At 45.0% G+C, this 25730-nt stretch overlaps 1 protein-coding gene across 1 annotated transcript; it reads left to right on the top strand.

The window, feature by feature from the left end:
- Nucleotides 1-5168: 5168 nt before the first annotated feature.
- RD3 (retinal degeneration 3) lies at nt 5169-22645 on the top strand. The gene is made up of 2 exons (XM_019516422.1): nt 5169-5479; nt 20980-22645. The coding sequence occupies exons 1-2, from the start codon at nt 5184-5186 to the stop codon at nt 21275-21277; spliced, it is 594 nt and encodes a 197-aa protein (XP_019371967.1). The 5' UTR covers nt 5169-5183; the 3' UTR covers nt 21278-22645.
- Nucleotides 22646-25730: the final 3085 nt, after the last annotated feature.

Raw genomic sequence — 25730 nt, 5'->3', positions numbered from 1 at the left:
ACAATGGGTCAGAATGGGTTTGACACTTTTTTGAACTCTTTATCTTGTGAATCATGTGTAGGTGTTTGCATACCTGATGGTACTAGTGTTGCAGATCATGCTAGATGTTGCTGCACACCAGGGTGGTGTGGCACCCTGGTTGAGAATCATTGGCTTAATGCAAACAGGGGATTACCAGCTCCCTTGCCAGCTAATGGTGGGCTGCAGTTATAGCAACCTATAGTCTGCCACACTGGGATAAGTGCCAGCCTGTTTCCTCTTAAAAGGAACAGTGTACACATCTACACATTCACTTTAATGTGCATTAGCTTATTTTAATGCATATTAAAGCATCACTAAAAAACCATGCACTTTTGCTAATGCTCATTAAAAATAGGCTAATGCACCTTTTTCTAGTACCTCACAATGTAAGTGCTAAATTTAATGTGGATTACCAAAAGTGCATTAATGAACACGTAGATGTGCCCAGTGTTATTTATATTACATTATAACATAGCAGCATTATATAGCATATAGCATGTTGTTTTGTCCATTGGTAATTTATGTCAGTATAAAGCCTATGAATTAGGTTTTAAGATATTTAACTTGGAATGCAAAAAAATGAAACATAGACCTTTTAAGGATAATTTCTTTAGTACTTTGGATTCTTTTAATGGCATGTGTATGGATGAACAATTGGCTAGATCTGCAAAAGCTGTTAAGAATTTGGAAGGCAATTGTAAGACATTTAGAGTATTCTAAATGCCACCTGGATTTCTGAGAGATTACAAACTTTTGGTAATTAATACTGCATTCGTGTGTCAAAGTCTGCTCTAGGTCTCAGATATGAAATTCATTTTCCCCCTGATTTCTGAACCTAGTGCCATTTTCAGGTTTTACCTGTAACCATAAAGGTGGTCTTTTCAAAAGCAGCTAAGAGATTTAAGTACATTCAATCTATTAAAATTCACTGGGACTAAGTATCTTAAGTCTCCTATAGGAGCTTTAGAAATCCTTATTTTTATTTTATCCACCTATTTGAGCTTCTAATTTTAATAGTTTTGTAAGAGGGGAAGGCAAAGTGTAGATATGGGAGACCACATATAGAGCTTTATAAGTATTTGTCTGTCTCTGGACTTCACTACGCTACATTTAATTTGACTCAGGAAATCCAGGGGAAAATGATTTTAGGTTTTTTGATCCAGAGGAAAAGCTGAAGTGTTGGTGCTTAGCATCTTGTTGAGTGCTTGAAATAGATTGTGTTCTGAAGAGTGCAAATGAAATAGAGGTGAATCATAATGCACATGCATGTCATTTTAAAGCAAGTAGAAAACTGCAGACATTATATTCTTCCTGTTTGCATTGCATTAACTGCTTCACTGCCAGTTTTCCATGCCACCTATTATGATCCCACTGTTCCTTCTTATCAATGTTCCATAGAAAGCATGGGGGTGGGTATCTGGTACATCTGGGAGCAGCATAAAGTACCAGGTTACTAATGGAAGTCAAACGGGACTATCAGGAAAGACGGCTCTCCTCTGGAAATGACTGTAACTGCAAAAAACTTTCTGTTCTGGAGTCTGGGTTAGTTTTAAGCACAAGGTTGTTTCTTCAAATATCTTTTTGGGTTTCACTGAAAAACTAAGGCCACAAGTTGCCATTTAAGACTTTTAAGACAGTCGCCTATTGTTTCACAATAATGCACTGTTTTTGTGAATTTTGTTTTTTTTTAACAAAAATGGAGAGTTATGAAAATTCTTAATTTTCCATCAAAAAAGCATTGTGAAGGATAAATTTTGTATTAGCTTAGTGACAAGGCATTCTTTCTGCTGGTGCAGTCTGTCTTCCCTTCCCTGTTTAAAAAATGTATGTGGGAGTAGAGACTTTTCACAACAAAATAATTTTGTTCAGAAACCCAACTTTTGACCAGCCCTGCTGAGTCCTCCAGCCCCTGCAGTCTCTCCTCAGACAGAAATCTGAGCACACTTGTAACCATGCCGGATGGTACTCACTCTCTCACCACCCTGCAGGTCCTCAGCCCTTTATCTTTTTCTCTAGCCTCTTGCACTGTGGTATGCCATTTCCTGGCAGTGGCAACAGTCCAAGGTCTAGCTCAACAGTAGGTGCTCTGTAAACTCAGCAGAGTATACCCTTCTCCCTGAGGGCTAATGGATGGAAGCAACAAGGCCTGTAAGTGTATCATGTTGAAGAAAGAGCAGGTATGGTTCTGGGCGTGATCTCCTTCACTGGCTCTTGCCCCAGTCTCTTTTGTGTGAAATATAGTCATAAATACAATGGTCAGTAATAGCTTTGTTCCTGTTTGCTGTTAAAGTGATTACAGGAGGGGATTAAATAGCAGAGTTTTCACTGGTCTTTTACAGAGTTAATTGGTGTGGCTTGCTCTGCCTCTTAAGTGCAGTACAAACACAGCCTGCCCTGCTGTCCAGGTGAGCGTCATGTGAGAATTATAGTGCAGGCCTGTGCTTGTTGGTACTTTCCCCAGCACAATCGTCTCTGCTCCATTAGCACTTGTGATAGTTGTTTGTGCTGGCCCAGGCTCCTCTGTGTACAACTCCTCTGTTTAAACTCAAAGCTCTGCTTGACTATGTGACAAATTCAGCTGCTTCTGCTACTGCTAAGAGCTATATGGTGATTGGAGATGGTTTACTGGAGAGGCCAGTAAGACAGCTCTCAAACCCAAAACTGCCCTGACATCTGGCTTTGCAAACCAAAGAGGAGCCAGCCAACACCAGCATGCCCTCTAAGAATTATGAGGTGCTATCTAGAGGCAAATTCTGTGTTTCCCCTGGTTTCGGTGGAGGTACACCGCAGCAGAAGACTGTGATGGCACTGAGTCTACTGGTGGGATAGGGCTGCATCTTGTTCCCTTTGCATGGAAAGTGAGCATGACTGTTTAGGCTAGGGCAGTGGTGCTCCACCTTTTCAGACTGCAGGCACCCCGGGGGAAATACCAGCTCTCAGTTTTCAATGCATTCTCTGACTATGGAAAAATACCAGAACAATTCTTCTGTCGCAAAGAACTCTGAAAGACCACAACAGGTCGGCATGTTTCCTATTTAAAATCTCTGGGTTTATCCTGTGAATCTGGTGCAGGAGCTACCTCATCTTGTAGTGCTAATATTGCACAGCACCCAGAAGCACACTTTAAAGGATCTTGTGGCACCCCAGGGGGCCAAACCACCTTGGCTGAGAATCACTGGCTTAGCAGTTAAGGCAGCCTCTCTGGAAAGTGGGTGATTTCCACCCCTGCTGCACTGTTTAAGTATTTTATATGAAATAGTCATTGGAGCAGGGACTGGAAGCCCAGTATCTCTCCTCTGTAGCATCCTAACCACTGAACTAGTCATGCCCTCTTTCTGACCAAATGAATATTTAGTTATTCTTTGCTTCAACTGATGGGATTAAGAATCTCACCTCCCCCCACCCCCCGAGAATATCTTAGAGCAGGGATTGGTAACATACAGCTTGTGAGCCACTGGATCTGGCCCATGGAGGTTGAGGGCTTTGCCCATGCCCATACCCATGCCTGCACTGGGGCTAAGCAGTCAGAAGCTGTATTGAGACCAGACAACTCCCAGCTGCACTTTTGCTGCCACTGCAGCATGGGTGCAGCTTCCAGCTGGTGGGGAGTGGCGTTGGGGATGGGCAGCTAGAAGCTACATTCTCACTGTTGCCATATCCTCCGTGCCCCTCCTACTCCCCAAATCCCAGCTGGTGGCACAGAGCTGGAAGCATCGTAGACACAGCTTCCAGCTGCCCAGCCCAGGTGCAATTCTCCACTAGCTGGAAGCTGCACTCATGCCCCAGCTAGGGAGCTGGGGGCTGGAAGAAGTGGCTGCAGCATGAGCACAGCTACCAGTTGCCTGGTTCTGGTGTGGGAATGAGGAAAGCCCTCTGCCACTGATGCACCATGAAAGCCACCTGGCCTATGTCAGCCCAGAGCTGAGGTGTTCTAGCCCGTGACTTGAAAGGCTTGCTGGCCCCTGTCTTAGAGCTTAGCTAAGTGGTTTGAGCATTGACCTGGAAGATGAGAGATGCATGTTCAAATCCTCTCTGACCAAGAAAGAAATTGAAACCCTGGTCTCTACATCCCAGGAAAGTGCTGTAACCACTGAGCTACTGGATAAAATAAGGCATGGGATGGCATCATTACCTTTCCCAGCCTTATCTTTGGAGGAAAGGCTGGCTTAGGTTTCTAAATCCAGGAGCAGGTTCAGGTTGTGAATCCTGGGCAGAGACAAGCACCTCCCTGCAGGACAGAGTTGGGTGTCTACATCCCTGTGAAGGGCAGGGCTTTGGTTATGTCCCTCTCCTTGATATTTCCTATTGGCTGCCTTTGGCAGTGCTCTGGTTTGGGGAATCCCATTTGTAGATACTGACCTGTCTTCTTGCTTTGTTTATGGGGTCTAGAGGCCTAAGTTCAGGCTTGTGGTTTCCATTGAGCAGTGATACAACATCTAAAAACATCAATGTCAAAAAATATGATAATCCTAACCCACTTGCAGAGAGTGTTTTCAGAGACCTGCATGAAAAGCTGGGCCTTTCTGTATCAGCAGCATTAAACAAGCCCTGCTATTCAATCACCTCCTGGGAATTCTCTCACTGCTAGATCATAGATCTCAGAAAAGTACATTCTTGGGTTCATGGTGTTTTTAAGGAACAGCTTTGCCATGAAGCAGCACTATCTCACTGGACAGTTGGGGATACATGGTTCATCAGGGCCGAGTCCTCAGTGATCATTACGCAGTCACTCACACAGATGCTCTGTGCTGTAACTGTAAATGTTTTCGCCCCACTTCTGCCTCTTTAGTATATGATGCTTCTCCATGGTTACCAGATGAGAGTAGGTACTGTGCTCTTCTAAGCTCAGACACTGAGACTGCGACTAGACCCTTAATGAGGGTGTGAATGGGACAACAGGTGGGACAGTGCTTCTTTGCACCCCCTCTGATCCTCAGCACGAAGGGAAAGCACAGTCTGATCCTTCCTGGGAGATTTTCCAAGGTACTTGACCCAATTATTCGCCATGTGAAGCTGCTGGATGATGAGCTTTTCAAAACCCACTCCCTCTGCCCTGCCTGTGGTGTGTATATAGTATGGTTTGGGCACGGGCATCAGATGAACTGATAGCATTAACAAGAAACATAATATTTTTTTCTTTACAGGTAAAATCCTAGGGCACCATGTCTCTGGCTTCCTTGTTCAAATGGAACGAGCCACAGAACCGGGTCTCCCAGAGGAACCCCACTGAGATGGTGCTGGAGACGCTCATGATGGAGCTCAGCTGGCAGATCAAGCAAGCAGAGAAGCAGCAACATGAGAGGGAAAATGAATATCGCAAAACAAAGACGGGTGTGGACTACGGCTGGCTGGTGAGCTACCCAAAGCATGCCTATGACATCAGCCCCACGGAACGGCTGCAGCTGGAGGACATGTGCATCAAGATCCATCCACCCTACTGTGGGCCAGTCATATTCAGGTACAGGGAAAGCTCTGAGGGGACCAAACTCATGCACATGCTAGCCATGGTGGAGGCATCCCCAAATGGCTACAGCACAGGACAAGGAGTTGGCAGGCCTGTATCATAATGCTGGTTGTGACAGTGACTCACTGCATGACCTTGGGCTTGGCTTGCCTGTCTGTAAAACAGGAATGCTAAAGTTTGCTTCACCTTAGTGGTAGGAGACATTCACGTACTGCTCAGTGCGTTCAGGTACCTGGCTGAAAGGGGCTAGAGAAACATGAATGATTATTCCTTATCACCATGAAGACATTGTTCTCATATGTGCAAGGTCACAGTGGTATTTATTCCATTTGCTCCTGCTATTTGTTTCCAATGGAAGCAAAAGAGCTAAAATGGAAGTTTGTGAAGCTAAAGGGAGAAAGATGTAATAGCCTAGAGTTAGATTAAGGAATTGGTATGGACAGTCGATGTATGAAAACACATCTTGCTGTAAACCAGGAGTTGTCAACCTGGGGTATGCGTACCCCCAGGGGTACTTGGGAAGGCCCTAGGGGGTACATGCAGGCAGGTGGGGATGGAGCGCCACCACCCATCACCCTGTGCTGCCACCTCCCAGGAGCAGGGCTGGGGCAGGGCAAGGACAGTGGCATCCCTCTGCAGGGCCAGACAGGCGCCACCCGGCCAGTTGGACGCAGTGGGGGGTTCGCACACGGCAGTGGTTGTTGTTGCCATCCACTACACCATGCTGCTGCTGCTCCACATCTGGCCACACACCACCATCCCCGCTCTCTTCCCCCCCTCTCCCCATACCCGGCTGCCAGGGGTACACTTATTAAAAAAGGTTGAAAACACCGACTGTAAACAGAAGACCTAGGACTCCATTTAGGACAAGTGTTGCATATGTTGATCAGCAAGAGGTTCTTCACTTCCTCTTACCTGGTAGCATCACTGCTTAAAGGCCAAGAAGGTCCCTGTCTGAATCTGTATGCACACAACCAACCCTGCCACTGGATGGAGGAAATTTTGTTTACTGGTTGAGTCCATCCAGCTGTGATCAACACCAATCATCTATTGCAAAGATGAAATAGATCCAAGTGTGCCATAGGGAATCAAGCTTGAAAGAAACAGAAAAGAAGGGGAACCAATGTTAATTATGTATTAAATCTAGGGCCTGTCTTTCTTCCCACTCATTACAGGGTGTACTGGGAAGGACTTCACTGAGGTCAGTACCAAAAACCAACCCCAACCAGGAATCACTTATCCAAGAATGACTTCAGTGTATTCATTCCTGATGTAATCAGTGTGACTGCCCTGGGAATAAAGCTGATTGAAGTGGGAGAGGAATTGAGCACCATCTTTTTAGCCCCCTCCTTTTTAATACATGCTCCATCATTTGGATTAGGAAGCAAAAAACCTTTTTACAGAAAAGCCATACACACCCCAGAAGGTTTTCCTTTGCTGGCTCTGAATTTTTCCCTGTTGATGCAAGAGAAGTGATTCATCTTCCTGTCAGGCCAGGCCACGACATTGCATTAGAGCAGAGGTGGGCAATTATTTTAGGTGGAGGGCTGCTTGGTGAGGTGTTGAGGGCTGCAAGGGTAGCCTCGCCCCTTGACAGGTGCCCCACCCCCAGTTGCCATCTTGGGACCAGAAGTCCCACCTCCTAACCCATGACCTTTGCCACTGGAAGTCTTTCCCCTTGCCCAGGAAGTACTACTTTTGGGATGGGGTATGGTTTGCTTGTATAATGTGTGTGGAGGGGTTTGGGGTGTGGTTGGGGGAGGATGTGGTTGGGGGTGTGTGGTGTGTGGGTATGGTGCCGGGGGATAGGGGTGGGATGTGTGTGAGGTGGGTGTTGTTGAGGTGTGGGGTGTGTGGGACTGTTGGTGTGTATGGGTATGGTGGGGGTGGGGTGTGTATGGGTGTGTGTGTAGATGTGTGGGGGAGTGAGACGTGTAGTTGGGGTGTGGGGTGTGTGGGATTGTTGGATGTGTGTGTGGGTATGGTAGCAGGTGAGGTGTGTGGGTGCATGTGTGGGGAGGTGTACGGGTGTGTATGTGGGGTGTGGATACATGTGTGGAAGTCTGTGGGTGTGGGATGCGTGTGGGGTGTGGGGATGGTGGGGATGGGGTATGTGAGGGGGTATGGGTGCATGTGTGGGGCATGTGGTTGGGGTTTGGGTGGGTTGAGTATGCTTATGTGGGGGGCTTCCTCCCCACCATCTGGCTTTTCCCCTGCCTGCTCTTTGTGACCTGGCTGAGCCCAGCCCCTGGCACTAGCACTAGCTTCACTTCACTCTGGAGCATTGAGCAAGATGGTCCGGCACGCTGGTGTATCCTCTGAGACCTGTGATGGCAGTGGTAGGCAATGGTGAACATCAGGGTCTCCCATCTTCTGTTCCTAATGTAAAAGCCCAGATTAATCTGACTGGCAGAATTGCGCCAAAATCATGAGAGGTGCTGACCTTGAGCTTTTGCATCTGCCATTTTCCATTTTTCATTCTCACTGGCACTTAGCCCTTTATTACCACAAGTACACCTGCTCACCAGTGCTCACTGGCTGTGGGTACAGTAGCTGTGACAAAGGTATAAATAGCTAGATCCTTTTCAACATTATTAGTAGTAGTAGTATCAGTATTAGTAGCAGTAGTAGTATGGCATCATTAAGAGGCTCCAACCCAGAGCAAGGCTCATTGTGCTAGATTCTGTATGTGCACACGGTGAGAGGATACCCCTGTCTGAGGGGGCTTGAAGTCTGAATGGCAAAGAGCCTTACCCAAGGTAAGATCTTTTTTTTCTTCATGTTATATTTTAAAATAGTGTGTGTGTTATATTCGGAGGTGAGGTATATGTGAGAAAATATAGTGGAAGTTTTAGGACAAGTCTCTCATTCTTTCCTGGCTTCATTTTAAATTTTAGCTGTCAAATGAAGCCAGGGAAGAGTGAGAGACTTACCCTAAATCAGTTACCAACCTACCTCTTAATATATCACACACCCTATTTTTAAAAGGTACCATGAAGGAAAAAAGGTCTTACCTTGGGTAAGGATCCAAATAGTGGCAGATAAGATGCTGAGTCTGCTGCCAGGCCCATGTGCTGGATGGGGCCTGTGGACTGATCCAGGATGCTGGTTCTGGAACTGTGCATCAGGACTGACCCCATGCAGAAGGTTGGAGACTTTGCAGCCCAACAGGTCACTGAGTCCAGGATTGCACACCTGGTTCAGGGCTGCTCACTGGCTTCAGAGCCACATGCTGGGTTTGACCGTGCACAGTGGCTCTGGGGCCATGCGCCGAGGCCAGGACCATGCTTTGGAGCTATCTTCTGGGTCCAAACTGGCATGAGGCCCCAGAGCCAATGCATGTGGGGTCCTGGACTCAGTGCACCAGATCCGGCCCAGCATATAGCCCTAGAGCTGTTGTGCAGTCCTGGACGCAGTGCAACAGGTTCAACCTGCCTGGTGACTCCAGAGCCAGTGTGTGGGGTTGGAGCCAGCACATTAGGTCTGGGGCCATGTGTTAGGTGGGACTCAGCATGCTGGGTCCACTTGTGGACTGACCCCACATACCAGCCCAATCCGGTGCATAGATGTAGAGGGGCTCCCCATGGATCTGGAAATTTAGTGGTGGGGGGAAAGGAGGGCAGTAGCAGGGGGGCTTTCAGAGGCACAGCAATTAAAGCTGTCACTGTTCCACTTCCTCAACCCCATTTACAGACCTATGGAGATCCCTTTTCCCTTGCATATAATGCACATCCCAATTTCCCCCAGCTGGCTTTGGAAGAAAAGATGCAGGTTATATGAAAGAAAATATAGTAAAAAGCCTATGGAAGAACTGGTGATTCAGCCCATGTTTTTGAGTTGCGGATCACAACGACCATCTTATTCTTAATCCATTTTACCATACCATACCATACCATTTGCTACTCTTGTAAATGCAGTCACCTGGACAATGTGGTTGTGCTCCTAAAAAGACTTGCAAACTTCCATTTGTAAACTTAGGGGCTTCACAGTCAAAACTTAGTAAAGGGTTGCTCTAAGAGAGGAAGCAGACAGTTCTTCATATTGTATTTCAGTGAAGCATAGAGAAGTGACTAATACTGATTATACAGTCACTTTTCATTGCACCTGTTTGACCCAGCAAATTTTTATAACTCTCAGTCACTTTTATGAGATTTTATGAGAATCCATCTAATAAAAACAGACAATCCAAGAAACAGTTTTGTTTCTTGGATTGTCCCACAGGGGCTCTGTGATTCCTAAATGCTGACTCAGCATCAAAATAAAACCTGGTAGAATATTTTGTCAGAGATGTCACTTCCATTTCAAAAGGTGTACTGATTGTTGATCACCTGAGTCATTATTTGACATTGCTGTAGTAAGTGACAATAGCTTTCACAACATATCAAATACATGTCTGCAAATTATTTTTCTTTGGATCATAAAGTTTTGAATGGAGAATTTTCAGCCCAATCTGTCCCAAAATGTAGGTACTGTATTTACTTAAATACAAGATGATCCTGAATATAAGACAACCCCCCCAAATTAGATTGTATGCATGGAAATTTTATAAATTTGTTATAATTGACCAGATGTAGAATCTGATGATCAGAGTTTTGTCCTGAATTCATCCCTCGCCTATTGCTATAACAGGGAAAATAGTGGCTGGGAGAGGGGTGGGGTGAGGTAGCCCCCTTGCCCTCTGCCCCACAAGGCTTCATTCTGCACCCATTACTGTCAGATGCTGCTCCCTCCCAAAGTACAATGTGGAAGTGAGCTTCATATGACAGAAAGCAGGAAAGGACAGAGAGGAGACCAGAAACTACAGAGTGAAACAGGAAACTGCTGTGGGTCTGACTCTGGCCCTAACCCTGACTGCCAAAAGTTTCGGCACAGGCACTCCATAAACACACTTTTGAGAACCACTTTTATGCTTGCTTAAACATAGTACAAATTGCTTATGATGTTAGTCCAAAGCCAAAAGGCTCAATTTACCACATAGTTCATTGGGCTGGGCCCCAGCAGAGTCAACAGCGTTTCAAGCCATTGGTGACCTGACAGCCCAGCACTGCCTAGTATGCACGTACACTCCAGATATCCCCTCTGTCCCTACAAAGGACCCACATGCTAATTAGCTCTTCCCTTGTGACTGGAACCAGATGTTCATGTTACAAGTTCTGGGACCCTCCAACAATTTCTATGCAGATGAGGCACAGGGATGTCTTATCTGTCTCCACCCCATAGAGGGCAGGGCCACACTAATTATATGTGACAGGCTGAGAGAGGGGGCAACCAGGCTGCTTAGTTACGTAGATGTTTGGTGATGTTTGCCAGGCATTAAGGCTGGTGAAGAAATGGGAATCACTGGAAACGGGAAAGAAAGGCACAGCTCAGTTGTGAGAGTAAAGAGAAAATTGACATGTTTGATGGAGTGGTTCACTACCACTTAAAAAGAGTTGGTGCTGAGAGAGACTGAGTACAATGGACACTATATCTTATTCAGATGGGCTGCACTAACCCGTTCTGGTATTGGGGGCTAGGGTGAAGGACACTTGCCAGGAGTAAGGCCACGTGTGGTTCTTGGATGATTTATTTGGATCTGATCTGGCTAATTTGACCTGGGACACAAAAAAATTTCCTTAAAAAAAAATCAAAAAAAAATCAGGGGAGGTTGTTTTGGACTCCTTTTGGCTCAGATCAAGTGTAGACCTGTTATCAGCCTCTTGTGGGTTAAAACTGAATGGTTTCTGGGGGCATCCAAATCCCAAGAACTCTGGACTAGGGGCTGCATGTAGTATGCCTGCTAATGGATTTGGGAGTATCTAAAGTCCCAGGGTGAGAGCCTGGGATGGGGGTGCTTGTCAGTAGCTGTGCCATACAATGGTGTTAAGAACTGTTGAGTCCTGCCTGCTCGACTGCTATGGTTTTTGGAACGATTGAGTTCTGCTTGATCAATATGATTTGGAACTGATTTGGCTGATTTGACCTGGAACATGTCAAATATGAATTTGAATTTATGAATTTAAAAAAGAAAGAAAAGGTCATTCTGGTCTAAGATTTACTTCCTTTTCTGAGCTGTACTGGTCTGTTTCCCCAAGCCAAGATCACCTTGAATGGCATTGTGTAGTAGAGGATGGAGACCTGTTCAATGCACTGTGGACAGGAGCCCCTATGAGAGTCTACTATAGCCTCCCAATTGGAGGATCTCAGTTATATGCCTATTTTATGGAACTAGGGGATTTCTCCCTTCTTTGCTCTTTTGGCCTTTGAGCTATGGGCAAGTAAGACTTGGGGGCATCTGAATTCCAAGACCCCTGGCTTGGGGCCTGCACAGAAGATGCCTGCCATGGATTTGGGCATATCTGAAGCCCCAGGCTGAAGATTCTGGGAAGGAGGATACTTGCAAGTGGTAGCGCCACACAGGCTTGAATGGCTTGAGTTCTGCTCAGTTGATAGAATTCAGAACTGATTTGGCTAATTTAGCCTGAGACACATAATTAAAAAAAACCCCAAAAAACAAAAACTGGAGGAGTGTGTTGGAATTCTCTGAGTGCCAGCCTGGTACTGTAGTACCTCAAGGCATGGTGCTTGTTTCCTCCTGGGGGGATAATTGCCCATCTTTTAAGGACCACACACACACACACAAGTTTCCATCAGTGTGCTTGTCCGGTATGGGTCATGGGCTAGCCCATGGGCCAGCCCATGTTTTATGGGTATGCTTATCATGGATGGCATTCAGTCAACTTGATGGTTGTTTTTTGTGACAGAGGATGTATTACTTCTAGTAGCAGTTTAATAATAATCAGTCTGTTAACTCACAGAAATGGTGGTCAGGTTGCTGATATGTGAATATAAGACATGGGACTTTTTTTTTCCCATGTTGACTGGGGAAAAAACCTTGCCTTATATTTGTAGATATGGTGTGTGTGTGTGTGTGTGTGTGTGTGTGTGTGTGTGTGTGTGTGTGTGTGTATTCAATTTGAAAAATGTAAGTCAAGGACTTCCTCTTTTTAGATTTGGGCATGAAACAGTATTTCAGAGGCAACTGCTTCATCAACTCCTAAGAGATTCTAAGTCATCCCCCTTCATGCCCATACATCTTCATGGTACCGACAAATCACAATGAATTAAACACGGGATGCTCTGCTATAACTGTATAAGTGCTCACTCTTATCGCATGGCAAGTGGAAAGCAAAACAGAGCTGCTGAACCTTCAGTAAAATGTGTCAAGGCTACTGCAGTTTGCACTCATCGCAGGGTAGGAGTGAACATAGAGACAGTTGCAAAAACATCCTTTTTTAATTTACTATAATCCTTATGCTTGTCCATGCCCCCAACTGAAATCTGGGATAAGTCTGAAACCACCAGATATCCATACCTAGAGTAAAATCCTGGCCTCACCAAAGTTAGTGAAAGTTAATCTATTGACTTCAGTAGAGCTAGGATTTCACTCCGTGTACCTAGAGGCCAGAAGTCCCCTGTGGCTCAGTGGTAGACTCCTTGCCTACCATGCAGGAGACCTGGGTTTGATTCCTAGACACTTATACAACTATGGCCATGGAGGCACCAAACATCTGGATTTAGTCTGGTCTTTGGGTTCTGTCTCAGTGGCCTAAAGGGAGGAGGGAAGGTCTGGCACCTCCTCCAACAATTCCTGCCTAGGCATATACATTGAAGGTCTGGATAGCCCTCATGCATACACTGTGATCCAGGAGGATTAATGGTTGCCACAAACCTAGAGGCCACTTAAATTACTAGATCCAACAAAATGCTCTAATCTGAATGTATCCCACAGTGGTGAAATTTTCAAGAGCATAATCTACGTTTGGAGCTGAGATTATTCAGGAACAGATTGCTGTACTGTATTTCACTGCTCTTGAATTTAAAACCTAATCCTAACTCAGAACTTAAATGCTAAAGGTTGCAAGGGACAGAGGAGCAGTGGAAAAAGCCCTGGTCCTGTCCAGTTCACTCTCCCTTTCAGCATCTACTTTCTGCCACTGTGGGCTGCAGGATACTGGGCAAGATGGACCTATGGTCTGACCTAGTGAATGGCAGTTCTTATGTTCTGATGGATCTGTTCACTGCCTGTTTGACTCATTTCTTACTGGAAATGAATGTGACTAGCAACTAGTGAAACCAACCCTTCCATTTCCTTGCCAAAGATATAATGAAGAAGTATGAAAAAATATCCAAAATACTGAAAATGCAAATCAGATGCAAATAATATAATTAGCATTATAGAGTTTTGGCTAGAATTTGATAAGAATTCTAAATGAAGACAATAATTTTGTAGCCTCCCTAAAATGAAAGAAGCAACCACTAAAGTCAGAAGGTTACTGGCAATTGCTGGAATGCTGTCAGGTTTGGCGCATGGAGCTGGTGTGGACAACACAATCTTTTGAAAGTTTAAGCAGCTTTCTACAGCAAAGCTGTTTAAAATTAGTGTATCACTCAGGCTCTTGCTTAAAATAAATTCAGGATCAATTAGCAGCTAATCATCAGCATTAAGCACTCAGCATTTTATTAGGCAATTAAATCTACTTAGGTCCCCAATTCAGCAAAACACTTAAGCCAATGACAGACTGTCCTGACTAGCTCTGGAACTGCTTGAGCAGTCAGGTATAACCAAAGAGCATGTGCACCCTGAGATGAGTTGTGGCAAGCACACTCCAGTTCAAGCGACAAAAACCCTGCATTGGTTAAGGTTTGCACAGGCCAAGAGGAGAAAATCCTGGTTGATTGACCTGAAATACTAACAGTGTCCCTGCTGGGGTCTGTGATCATTATACCATGATTGGTAGAGAGAAACAACACATGGGCTGCATTAGTCATGACTTTGGGAAACATAAATACAAATAAAAGCCTCTTCGATAACATTTTCTGCAAAGAGCCTTGGGTACATTAGAACCTGGATTGCTCACAGGGTGAGGCTCCTAATGTTGAAGATGAGAGCTTGCAAAGTATCTAGATGCATACAGAGCTACACCAGGTATTTGCTGTCAGTCTTACTTCAAGGGGCTGTATGGGACAGAGACTGTGTTCTAGCTGGCTGGAGAGGTGCACCCTTTAAAATAAAGGATACGGCAAGCAGCTGAGCTTCCCATTCTTAATTCGGCAACTGGTTGTGAGATGAGCAGGTCTGGAACCATCCTGATAGGAAGTATCCAAACATTTTTGCACAACTTCACTGTTGTGCCATTCATTGCCCTTTAACACTGATTTAGGAGATGAGACTACACTGAAGGTTTGGGGCCATGGTCTGAGCAGCACTGATTTAAGCACATGCTTAACTGTAAGCACTGTTAAATCTTGTTGATTTCAGTGGGATTAAATGTGTTTAAAATAAGCATGTGCTTAATTAGTTTTAGTGAACTTGGGTCATTGAACAAATACAGAGAGATAAGGTTAGCACATTGCATGCAAATGGGTTGGGATACAATCCAATCTGTACTGATGACTATTTCTAACTGGCAATCCATTGCACCTTAGAACTACTTGAAATACCCCCAAAATTTAAAGAACAGCTTTGTTTGATGTGTAGTTAAAGAGCAACTAGCTTTGAACACTCTTCCCTGGTTGCTCCAGACTGGTTTTCCTTCCCGGCATATATACAGGACCTCAGCTAGGATTCATTTCATCCACCTCTGTCACAAATACATGTATACTACCCAAAGGTGTAATTTGATGGGGAGAAAGAAAATGTGGATGCGTTCCCCAGACTGGGGGATTTTATATGTTCTCATTTGCTACTCAACCAGGTTGTCTGATTTGAAATGATTCCCTGCAGGAGCATGAGGGTAGAAGAGAGGCAACCCTAGTACAGTATTGCTCTGTGGAATTGAGCATACAATCATATGTGGTACTTAAGAACTCTGCTCCCTGGTCCACAGATTCACTGGATTCAATGGACACTGCCTGCTGTGCTTTGCCCCTGTGCTTGCATCACCACTTCTGTCTGCTGGGCCTCTTGATCACATCTTGGACTGCTAAATCAGCCAATGCTATGTTTGACTTTCCCCGAGCATGTCTACATGTGCAATTAATGTGTTTGAATTTTCTGCACCAAAAATTCAGGTGCATTGAACTGCTCCTGGACACGCATCTGAATGCACACCCATTGAGAGCAGTTCAGTCCAGGGCTGCTCCTGCCTTGATCTGCCCCACTGCAGCAATCAGGGGGAGCTCCAGGCTTCTCCAGGTGCCAGCCCTGGGCTGGCAGGGGGCATGGAGGCTGGTCCTAATCACTGCAGGACTGGGAGAGCTGCCCTGGTTCTTGCCCTGGGACTTGTCCTGATCTCCACAGGGTGTGGGAGAGCTTTCTCAGATGCAGGGCAGCTGCCTTTCAGCCATGTGGAGATCAGGACCCATCCTGATTGCCATATGGCTGGGAGGCAGCTGCTTTGCAGCTGGGACAGCTCTCCTCAGCACCACAGAGATTGGGGCTTAGCCAGACAGCAGTGGCCCCCTGTTGCCTGGGCTGACCAGGAGCCAACTGATCCTGGTTAGGGTCTACCCATGTGCTTCAGAGCATTAGTTAATGCACCATTTTTCTGGTGTGTATAGTACAGTGCATTAGACTAATATAATGTGCAGTAATTGATGTGCATGTGTAGACAGTGATGCCTTACTGCACATTAATCTAATGTGCAGTAACACACCTAGTGTTGATGCACCCACTGATACTCCTTTTACCCTGAGCCAGGGCTGGTGTATACAGGAAGGCTCATGCAGAGAAAGCTAGAGTGCAACACTCAGGGGCTACCTTCTCTGTGCTCAACCCCTGTGAGGATGTACATTTAGTGAGTGCAAAGTAGTTTGCACTACCTTGAATTGCTCCACTGTATTTACCCACATGTATATTTTAAATAGAAGCAGCGCTCTGAAAGTGGGATAAGCTACTTCCCACGTGCTGGGCACTAAGAATGTCAACGTGGGGCGTTGGTAAGGAGTAGCTTGTGTGCTATAAATCCATGCCCTAGTACACAGATGGCAAAATCATCTGGCCCTGTGGGCCAGATATGTGGTATGGGATTAGTTTGGGGCTGGATGAATGATACAGAGCTGGTCTGGGACCCGGTGGGGAGAGACCTGGCATCCGGGGTTCTTGATTGCTGCCACAGGAACAAGCTGCAGTGCCAAGCTTCTTCCCATGGTGCTGCTGGGCTCCAGTGCCCCAAATTTTGCCTGGATGTTTGCCTATGGATGCAGAATGGTCTCCCCCATCAAGGTAGTGGTCTGGATGACCAAACTCTGTGGGCTGGACCCAGCCTGCGGGCTGTATGCTCAACACCCCTACAGTAATGTACTTCATGGTCACTTTCCTAGGTAGACAGGTAGCCCCTAGGACAAGCAGGGAAATGTTTGGTAAACAATGGAGTCCTAATGGAGCCCATCACCTGCTTCTCTGGCATATGTTTATTGGAGTCTGTAAGGGAACACTGGAAAAAAAAGCGAGGTGCTTTGGAGCCATATGAGGAGAGGGAACCAGCGCAACCTCTTATTCTCTGTTATTGGTGATGGTGCTTTCTCCATGGTAGTGCTGTTTGTATGAAGCAGAGTGAACAGAGTGTTTTAATTCTCCCATTATCTTTCCTTCTTGCACTAGAATCTATTAGAATTTAAGTTTTGCACAATTATTCACTGTTCAGCTAATCTCCTAAATCAGTACTAACAGGGAAGGTACAACAGCAAAGTCATGCAAGTATGTTCTGGGCAATGCCATGAGAGGCTCTAACATAATGTTACCCCTCTTTAAATGTTAATGAAAATGGACTTTGGATGGTTTGTGTTCCTTTAAACATGCCCCGTTCCAAATACAGTAGATGAGGGATGCTCAACCCCTGGCCTGCAGGGGCTCCCCACACAACTGAAAATTTGGCAGTGGGGGAGGAGTGGAAGCATTAATTGCTGCATCCCTGCAGTCAGATTCCCAAACCTATAGGGACTCCATGGACTGGATAATGTGGCCGTGCACACAGCCAGACCTAGGCATGGAGGGTTGCATCCACCAGGTGTGCAGGGCTGGATCCAGGTACATGGGGTCAGATGTGGCTGTGTGGGGCCAGACCGGCACACAGCGGCAGGGAGGTGTAAAGGACCAAAAGGTTAGTTGCCACTGGGGTGGCCTGTTGCTGTTCATAACAGAGAGAAACTAAGCCCACCCCAGGCTCCTTGTCCTAACTGAGGAAAAGTCAGACAGACCTTTAAGGGGATGAACTCAGGTTTATCTGGAAAATTATTAATGATTAATAATCTAAAGTGCTTGTACTGACCCAATCAGAGCCACATTTTAAAGGGTCCACAGCCCAGCTCCCCATTTGTTCCTGAAACTAATTTCAGGTCCAAAACTCGAGGCATAATAGCATACAAGCGTGAAAATACCTGACCTTGTGGTATAGGCAGACAACTGAGCATTTAAATGACACATGTTTTGCCTGAAAAGAATTATCTGTAACTAAATGTGGATAAAGTATTACAAATACAAAAAGAAAGGAACCATCAATGATTCTGTGATTTTAAAACATCTTCCTTCACACCGATGTTAAAGTGTTACCTTGATAATTTGTTGTATTCCAAACACACAGGGTGGTAAAAAGAATGGAGTGAATCAACAAACCAATTCCTGTGAGTTAAACTCCTCAGAGAGTACTGCTTCTGCATAAGGAGGCTCAGTAGTGGAGCGAAGACCTTTTTGGATAGACCTGTGCTTCGACAGAAGCATCTAACTGTGATAGAGGGGTGAATAAATAAATCCTTTTCACAAGCTATGTTCTTGTCTCCTTGGTAGGGGCACCTGAGGTATGTCTACCAATGACACATTCCCCGTATACCAGCAAGCATTCTCCATCACAGGTTAATACCCTATATACTTGCACTGGCACAGACCCATCCCCAACTTATTCAGGCCTCTCATGCAATTCAGTTCAGCTCTGTGGTTTTAAATATTCAAAAACATGTACAGCTTATAGCACAACCTGACTACCTATATGAGTAATAATGAATGACAGAATCAGGCCTTTTGGTCCAGCTGGCAGGATCGTCAGAGCCCCCAGTATTGAAAACTCATGGAGATTACATTGAATGAAGAAATGATCCAAAGCCATTCAAATCAGCGAGGGACTTTTTTGACTTCATTTGGTCTTGGATCAAGCCTGTTGGGCCAGTTCCTGATAGATGCTTAGTACCCTCAACTCCCACTAGATATTGATGATGTTGGGCACGTCTACATGTGCAATTAATTTGAAGCAATAAACTCTGACTGTATATCGTGCAGGAGTTTATTGTTCCCGGGTGCTGTATTTGAACGTGTGCCTGAGACCACAGCATATTGAGCTTACGTCGGAGCAGCCCCAGCTGGCAGAGGGCCTGGGGGGAGTTGGGGGTCAGCCTACCAGCCTGGGGCTGCTCTGAGCTGGCTCAATATGCTGCAGAGGGGCTGGCTGGGGCACAAGTGTACTCCAGTATGGGGCTAGCTGGCAAGCAGCCCCCGCACTGAAGCACCCTTGTGCCTCTGCTCGCCCCATGAGTGTCTGCATGCATTGCTGCACACAAAAGAACTCTGCCGCACGATACCACTTATATTTACAGATACTAACCTGTGGAGAGTTTTTTGCTGTAGCCTAATAGGACCGCATGTGTAGATGCTGAGATGTTTACCGCAGATGCAGATTTGACCGTTGAGTAGTGGGCTATGCCCGTATAGATGTACTGCTATAAGTGAAGCTCTGGCTGTGTAAAACAGTTGTTAAACTATACCTTCAGCATATCCCACTGGTATAGTAAGTCTTCACTCTGAAATTCTTTCCTAGTAAAGTCAAATGGTTTAAGTTTACACCTCCCCATTTTTCTACCCAGTATGTAAAGTCCTTTGGAATATAAAGGAACAACTGTCTTTCTGGAGATCTAGAAATCAGTGCTACTGAACTACACTAACTATCATTCTCTAACGCAGAGGCGGTCAACCTGTGGCACATGTGCCACAAGTGGCATGGGCAGCCTCTATCTGTGGCATGTGGCAGATTGGGGAAGAGGGCAGAAGGCAGAGCAGCAGATCAGGCAGGGAGCACAAAGCAGACATAACAGCAGATAGGACAGGGAACACAGGACAGGAGGAAGCAGAGCAGCAAATCAAGCAGAGAGTGGGAATCAGACTGGCACTTAGAGAGGGCATAGGGCTAATTTTTGGCATACCTGCCAAAAGGGTTGACCCTCCTCTGCCCTAATCCATTCCATGGTTTAAAACAGTTACAGAAACAGTTACAGTTCTATAGGTTAGACAAGTAATTCTTATAGAACCAAACATAATTTCTATCAAGCCCTAATGTTTTCTAGCTCTATTAATTTCTCTGTCAGGGAAAGATCTCAAAGTGCCCTGCAAGCATCTTTTTTTTGTGTGTTAAATATAAATATTCAATATTAAGCACTTCTGTCTGCCTGTTGTTTGTAGGTGTAGCTCTCAAAACATTCTGATTAAAACTTCTACCAGAATAGAAAGTCAGTCATCATCATTTAGCAGGTAGAAAAGCATATGTTGTCTTTGGTCATGAGTACACTTGTACAGCTAGTATGTGCGATGTATGTGGGGGCACATCCTACTACTTAGATTGCAGAGGAGGAGTCAGGAGTTGCATGCCTTCTCCTAACTTTGCAAGCGATTTACTGTGTGACCTTAGGCAACTTGAGTAGACCTTTCTCCTCTGTTTCTCTACCTGCTTAAGGAAGATGATTCTTCTCTACTGCCCACTGGTGACATAAGGCTAAAGTCATCTGCATCTATAAACAGCTTTGAGCTCCTTCCTGAAAAGGCATCTGAGCAGTTCACAGCAGCTTTGTTTAGATGCGCAGACCACAGCAATATTAATTTGTAGGGATTTACCTAATTCACAGCAAGGCGAAAGAAAAATCATGGGCTGCGAGTGGCCCGTGGTACCAGTTTCGTGATCTTTTCATAGTGGCTTCTCCGGTCGCTGATTGGCCAAGGGGCCCTGGAGACCCTGCCCCTCACTGCTGACTGGCAAAGAGGGGTGGGGCCACACAACAGGCAGCCCTCTCGGCCAATCAGCAGCAAGGTGCAGGAGGAGCAGCCACCATCTTTGTTGCTTCCCTTTGTTCAGGCAGCATCCCCCACCACATGGCAGGCTGTAAGTCTAGGCCACAGTGGCCCTGAAAACTGCTGGTTGTCAGCATTTTATTTTTAGTAAGTGTTCTTTTTCCTGGCAATTCCATGCCAAAAAAATCACAGGGATTGCCATTTTTGCAGGGTTCACAGAAACTTTTTTTCATGGTTTCCACAAAAAATATGAAATCTCAAATAGGGTAGATCCCTACTAATTTGTACTGGATTAACAATCTTTTACCAAACGACATTACTCAACTATATATATAGTATTTTGCCCAGTTTGAAGCGCTGAGAAATGGTCAATTATATTGCAACTGGGAGCCAGGCTCCACGTCGAACACACGACTACAGCTCAGCTATTTGTAACCAAAGCTCTGCATTGACTGTCCATTTTTAGGTTCCGGCAGCTTATTGCTGAATATGAACCAGAGGTGCATGAAGTCTCCCGGCTCTTCCGCTCGGTCCTGCAGGAAGCCACGGAGAAAATCAAGGAGGAAGAAGAGGCCAGGAAACTTGCGAGGCAGTGGAACACAAAGCAGAAAAGCAGCATCTCCCTCATGTCATTTAAATCCCGGGCCAAGATTTCCCCCTTCATCAGTAATATCAAGACCATTTCGGAGGATGTAGAGCGTGGCAGCCAGCCCACCAGAAGAGTGTGGAGCATGCCAGAATTTAGGAGTGCCAAGGACTTTTGATTCTACTAACCGTGAAGTTTTAGACAGTTTTGTTGTGCTGTTTTGTTTTTCTTTCAAGGATGAATTAACTATATTCCACCCAGGTGTCATTTCACTTTCATCCCAGTTTTCTCTCCGTTGGCCTCTCTCTCTCGGAAGCTGTGTCCATAGTAACTGCTTCTGATGCACGTAGTCTGTGACACAGTCTGTCACCCAACACACTAGCCTGGGCTATAATTTAGTGACTTGCGTCAACTCATTTCTTATTTTGGTTCTACTGTGTTCTCCTTGGAAAACAGCTTGTTGCATGTTACACTCTGCAGCAGGGCTTAGGTCTGTGTACAGGTGAATCAGCCTCATCCCATGGGCCTTGCTCAAATGGGTAAATGCCTGAAGCCAGTGGGGCTACTTCCATGAGGAACGTTTGTGGGATTAGGCCTTTTAAAACTAGGGCTGGCCCCTGATTCAGCCGTCTGGAACCACGATTAAACCCTTGGCCTCCTTAATGCCAGGGAACTCTTTTTACATTTTAAACCAGCATTGATTCTGGTTCAAGTTGTTATAAAATCACCTCTCCCTGCATAGGAGATAGATAGTAAATGCTTTGGATGTGGACAGACACATTTTCCATAGCAGCCAAGTGGGGTCCATAATTAAGCATGCTCATATTTTTTTTTTTTTTGCATTCACAGCCCCTCAAATTTGCATATGCAAGTGACTCAGAGCTCTGACTACCTACTATGTGAACAAGGATGCTGTGCATCTGTGCAAGTACAGCTCGGGCAGAAGTATGCACTGCACCTGTACACATACCTGCATGGATGCATATGAGGCACCTTTAGAACTCTGAGTCTTATTCCTTAATTTTTCACTTTTGTTGCAAAAAGAGAAGAGGTTACATACCAAATTCTACACCCCTCTGGGGTCAAAATTGTCTCATGTTGAGAGCTCTAAGCAATGCCAATAAGTGCTTCATCTCACATTCCATTGAGGAGCAGATGAACTGAAATAGATGTTCATGGCTGAATTTGAAAGCAGATTATGGGGAATGTCTCTGTCAGAAAAGTCACTTTTTGTATATAGGGATCTTTCTATGTTCCAAATGGTTAGCGGTCATTCTAACAAACTGCTGCTATGATGTTTTGAAGGCAGAATGAAAGCTTATTGCCTAATGTTTGCTCACAGATACACAGAGGAGAGTGGTAGGTAATGATGTGATGAACATTTTTCATGGGAAAATAATGATTTATGCAAATTACACAGCCTGTATAAAGCAGTGGTTCTGAAACTGGGCCTTAGAAGAAGCAGGAACATATTACTGAAGATGACAGGGTCAACACAGTTGCTGGCCCAGTCTCCCCTACCCCACCCAGGGCAATGTGCCATGCTCCAGAGAAGAAATGGCATGGGTGTTCTCCAGGGACAAGTAGCAGTGGCACAAGGTGCTACTTGTCTCCGGAGAAACACGTTCCCACTCGTGGGGATGCGCCTCCTCTGTCTATACTGCACAATGCAGGGTAAATTAACTTGGATGGAGTTCAAGTAAGGCACTACACTGCAAATGTATCCATAGACACTAGGGCCAGAGGAACCACTGTGATCATTTAGGCTGAAACCCTGTTTCCACTGCCTACAGAATCTTTCTCAGTAAATCATGTATTTTAGGATGGCACCTAATTTCATCCCAAAGACTCCAAGGACTAGCAAGTCCCCTGTATCTCATTGTAAAATCCAGTGGTCATCCTTGCAACTCAGGAATTGCATCTGCTGTCAAGACCCAATTTGTCTAACTTTAGCTTCCAGCCACTGGCTCTTGTAATGCCTTTATCTGAAAGGTGTGGGGAAGGGAGCTGCGGGGAGGTGGGAAACCACAATTAGCTTTCGGCTTTCTAACTTGAGCTCCTTAAACCTCATATGTAAGGACTTATTTTCAAACCATTGGATCATTGTTGTGGTCCTACTCTGAACTCTTTCTAGTATTTCCACACATTTTTTTTTAAATGCAGGAGTCCAGCTGCTTTTCTACCACTCTGAGCACTTCTCCACTTCTGCTTTGACATACTCAAGGATCACAGTAGACTGTTTATCCACAGCAACGTACTGGGAGCTCCTCATGAGACTTATCTGTATGATGACTGTCAAAGTCCTTTTCTAAATCTTAATACTTTGCAAATGTTACTGATCTTGATCAATTTTCCATCTAAAGCTAAGAAAGGCATACTGGCACATCATGAACTTGCTAGCTGTTAAGAGAATGTTGCCACCTACTTTTGAACCAAGGAGGTGGGAAGGTCCACTGCTGAAGGATGTGAGGTACAAGATCAGATTTCTAGGGCAAAGGAGCAAAATTTTAGTGATGTGGCTGAATAAAAGATGAGACAAAAGCTTGCAGCACCTCCACTAATACTCCCTAGCTTCAGAAAAACCATTTTTTTTCCTCACAGCTCTGGTTATCTAATTGGGTTGTATCATCTGCTTAGAAGGGGCAGCTATCTGCAGCGCGCAATGTATAGGGAAGAGAGCAGTGTTTGGCACATGGATCAGAGAACTGTGTGTCCCACTGTCCTGGAAAAAGGGTAGGATACAAACTCAGTATTGATCACTTGAAGAAAGGGGGAAGCAGGTTGTGTGTACAGCCAGCAGCACAACATATCTCCAAGGGGAATGGGCAGCCATCTTGGGAACATGGCTGCTCTTCCTTGCTCTATTCTGCAAAACCCTTCTTTTTCTCTAAAGGGGACCTGATAGAAGTAATGACATTAAATTGCACTAAAGGAAATTAGGTTTGGTATTAGGAAGAATTTTGTAATGATGGAGCTGGTTAAGTACTGGAACACATTGCCAGATAAGTTATGGAATCTCTTTTGCTAAGTTTTTATGTGCAGGTTAGACAACCACATATCTGGAGCAGCTTAGACTGGGATGATTCTGTCTTGAGAGCAGGGGTTGGACTACATGACCTTCAGCAGCTCCTTCTAGCCTTGTTTTTCTGTGATTCTCTGACATACAGGAGCAACAGCACTGAAGCTGAGTGTGTAAGAGAATGCATGCCTGCCTTGTCTATACAGATAGCTTCAGGACCCTTAAAATCAGCTTCCAACATCATTGCATTTCACACCCTAATGTGTAAATGTAAAACAACTTTCAGATCACAGGCTAAAAGCAGAGCCAGGGGAGAACAAAAGAAACTAAAACCATGGATCATGTTTTTGCAAGTTTATGCTATAATAGCCTGGAAGTCCTGCCCATGGCTGAACACACTGGCTTGAGGAATACTGTTTTGCCACCGGAATCACCCTGGAAATTCTGGTCTCTTGTTAAATATTCATGCAAAAGTCCCCATGGATAAAGAGAGCAGAAGCTCAGATTGCATATGCTAAGAAAACTCAGGGCTTCCAAATACAAGTTCCAGCTTGAGCTGGGCTACCTCAGCTCAGGGTCAGAGAGAGAGGGTCAGAGAGATCTGGAGATTGTTGACAATCAAATAATTACTTTGTGGCTTTGTGTTCTCTGTTTAGTAATGTGATAATGAGTGTGTGTGTGTGTGTGTACTTGTTTTTTAAAATAGAAGTTCTGATGCCAGGATTAGCTTGGTTTCAGCTATCTAGCATGTGTGTGTTGTTGCTGGTGATGGTTCAATAAAAAAAATAAAACTGACAGAAAAGCACTAAACAGATTTAAAAAAAACAGTACGACTAACTTTTGTATTTATTAGCAAGCCGTTCTTATTGTAATTAAATGCTGAGATATGCTTGAGAAATGCTGAGAATTTCATCCTATGGCACTGTGTTTTGTATTGGCACCTTCAGTTTTGATTGTATCAATGCAGTATCTGATGAGCCAAAAGAAGCATTCTGATACACTAAGATAAAGCTGTTATTACAATACAACATATGTATGAAATGGCCTCACCCTTTCATATTAAGGACATGCTTACACACTCATCATCACTCTACTCACAAGGCCAGACCAAAAATCAGGTAAAAAAAGCAGCATACTCCTACTGTGATATACAGGGTATATTGAATTCCTCTATAAGTTAGTACTTAGAGTCAAAGGATACTGTAAGAGAACTGGCCCTTACAACAGAGTTGGGAGAAAAATAGTATGCCTACTTTACAGTAAAGAAAACTGAGGCAGCAAATTTAAGATACTTGGTCAAAACTGCAGATGGAGCCCATGTCAGAGTGAACGTTGGAACGCAAGGGTGTTCTCTTGGTTCCTAGACCAATGCTCAGACCACTAGCCCATGCTTCTTATGCTAACCAATATCAATTTCCAGAATAAACAAATACACAATCTTTCATTTTAACAGTACCAGCATTTCAGCTGAATCTCTGAGAGAATTTCCACTGGGTTCCCAGCACTGCCTTTGCAGGAACCAAGATGCTGGGGAAAGGCCAGTCACTGTGGAGGATCAAACATTTTGAGAGATGGGAAAAGTGAGTGCTATATTCATCCCTAGTGTAATGTT

Source organism: Gavialis gangeticus, unplaced genomic scaffold (assembly GCF_001723915.1).
Source record: "Gavialis gangeticus isolate Ggan-Ray unplaced genomic scaffold, GavGan_comp1, whole genome shotgun sequence".
NCBI lineage: Eukaryota > Metazoa > Chordata > Crocodylia > Gavialidae > Gavialis > Gavialis gangeticus.
The sequence above is the reverse complement of the archived record's forward strand: the minus strand, read 5'-3'. Positions and strand labels throughout refer to the sequence as shown.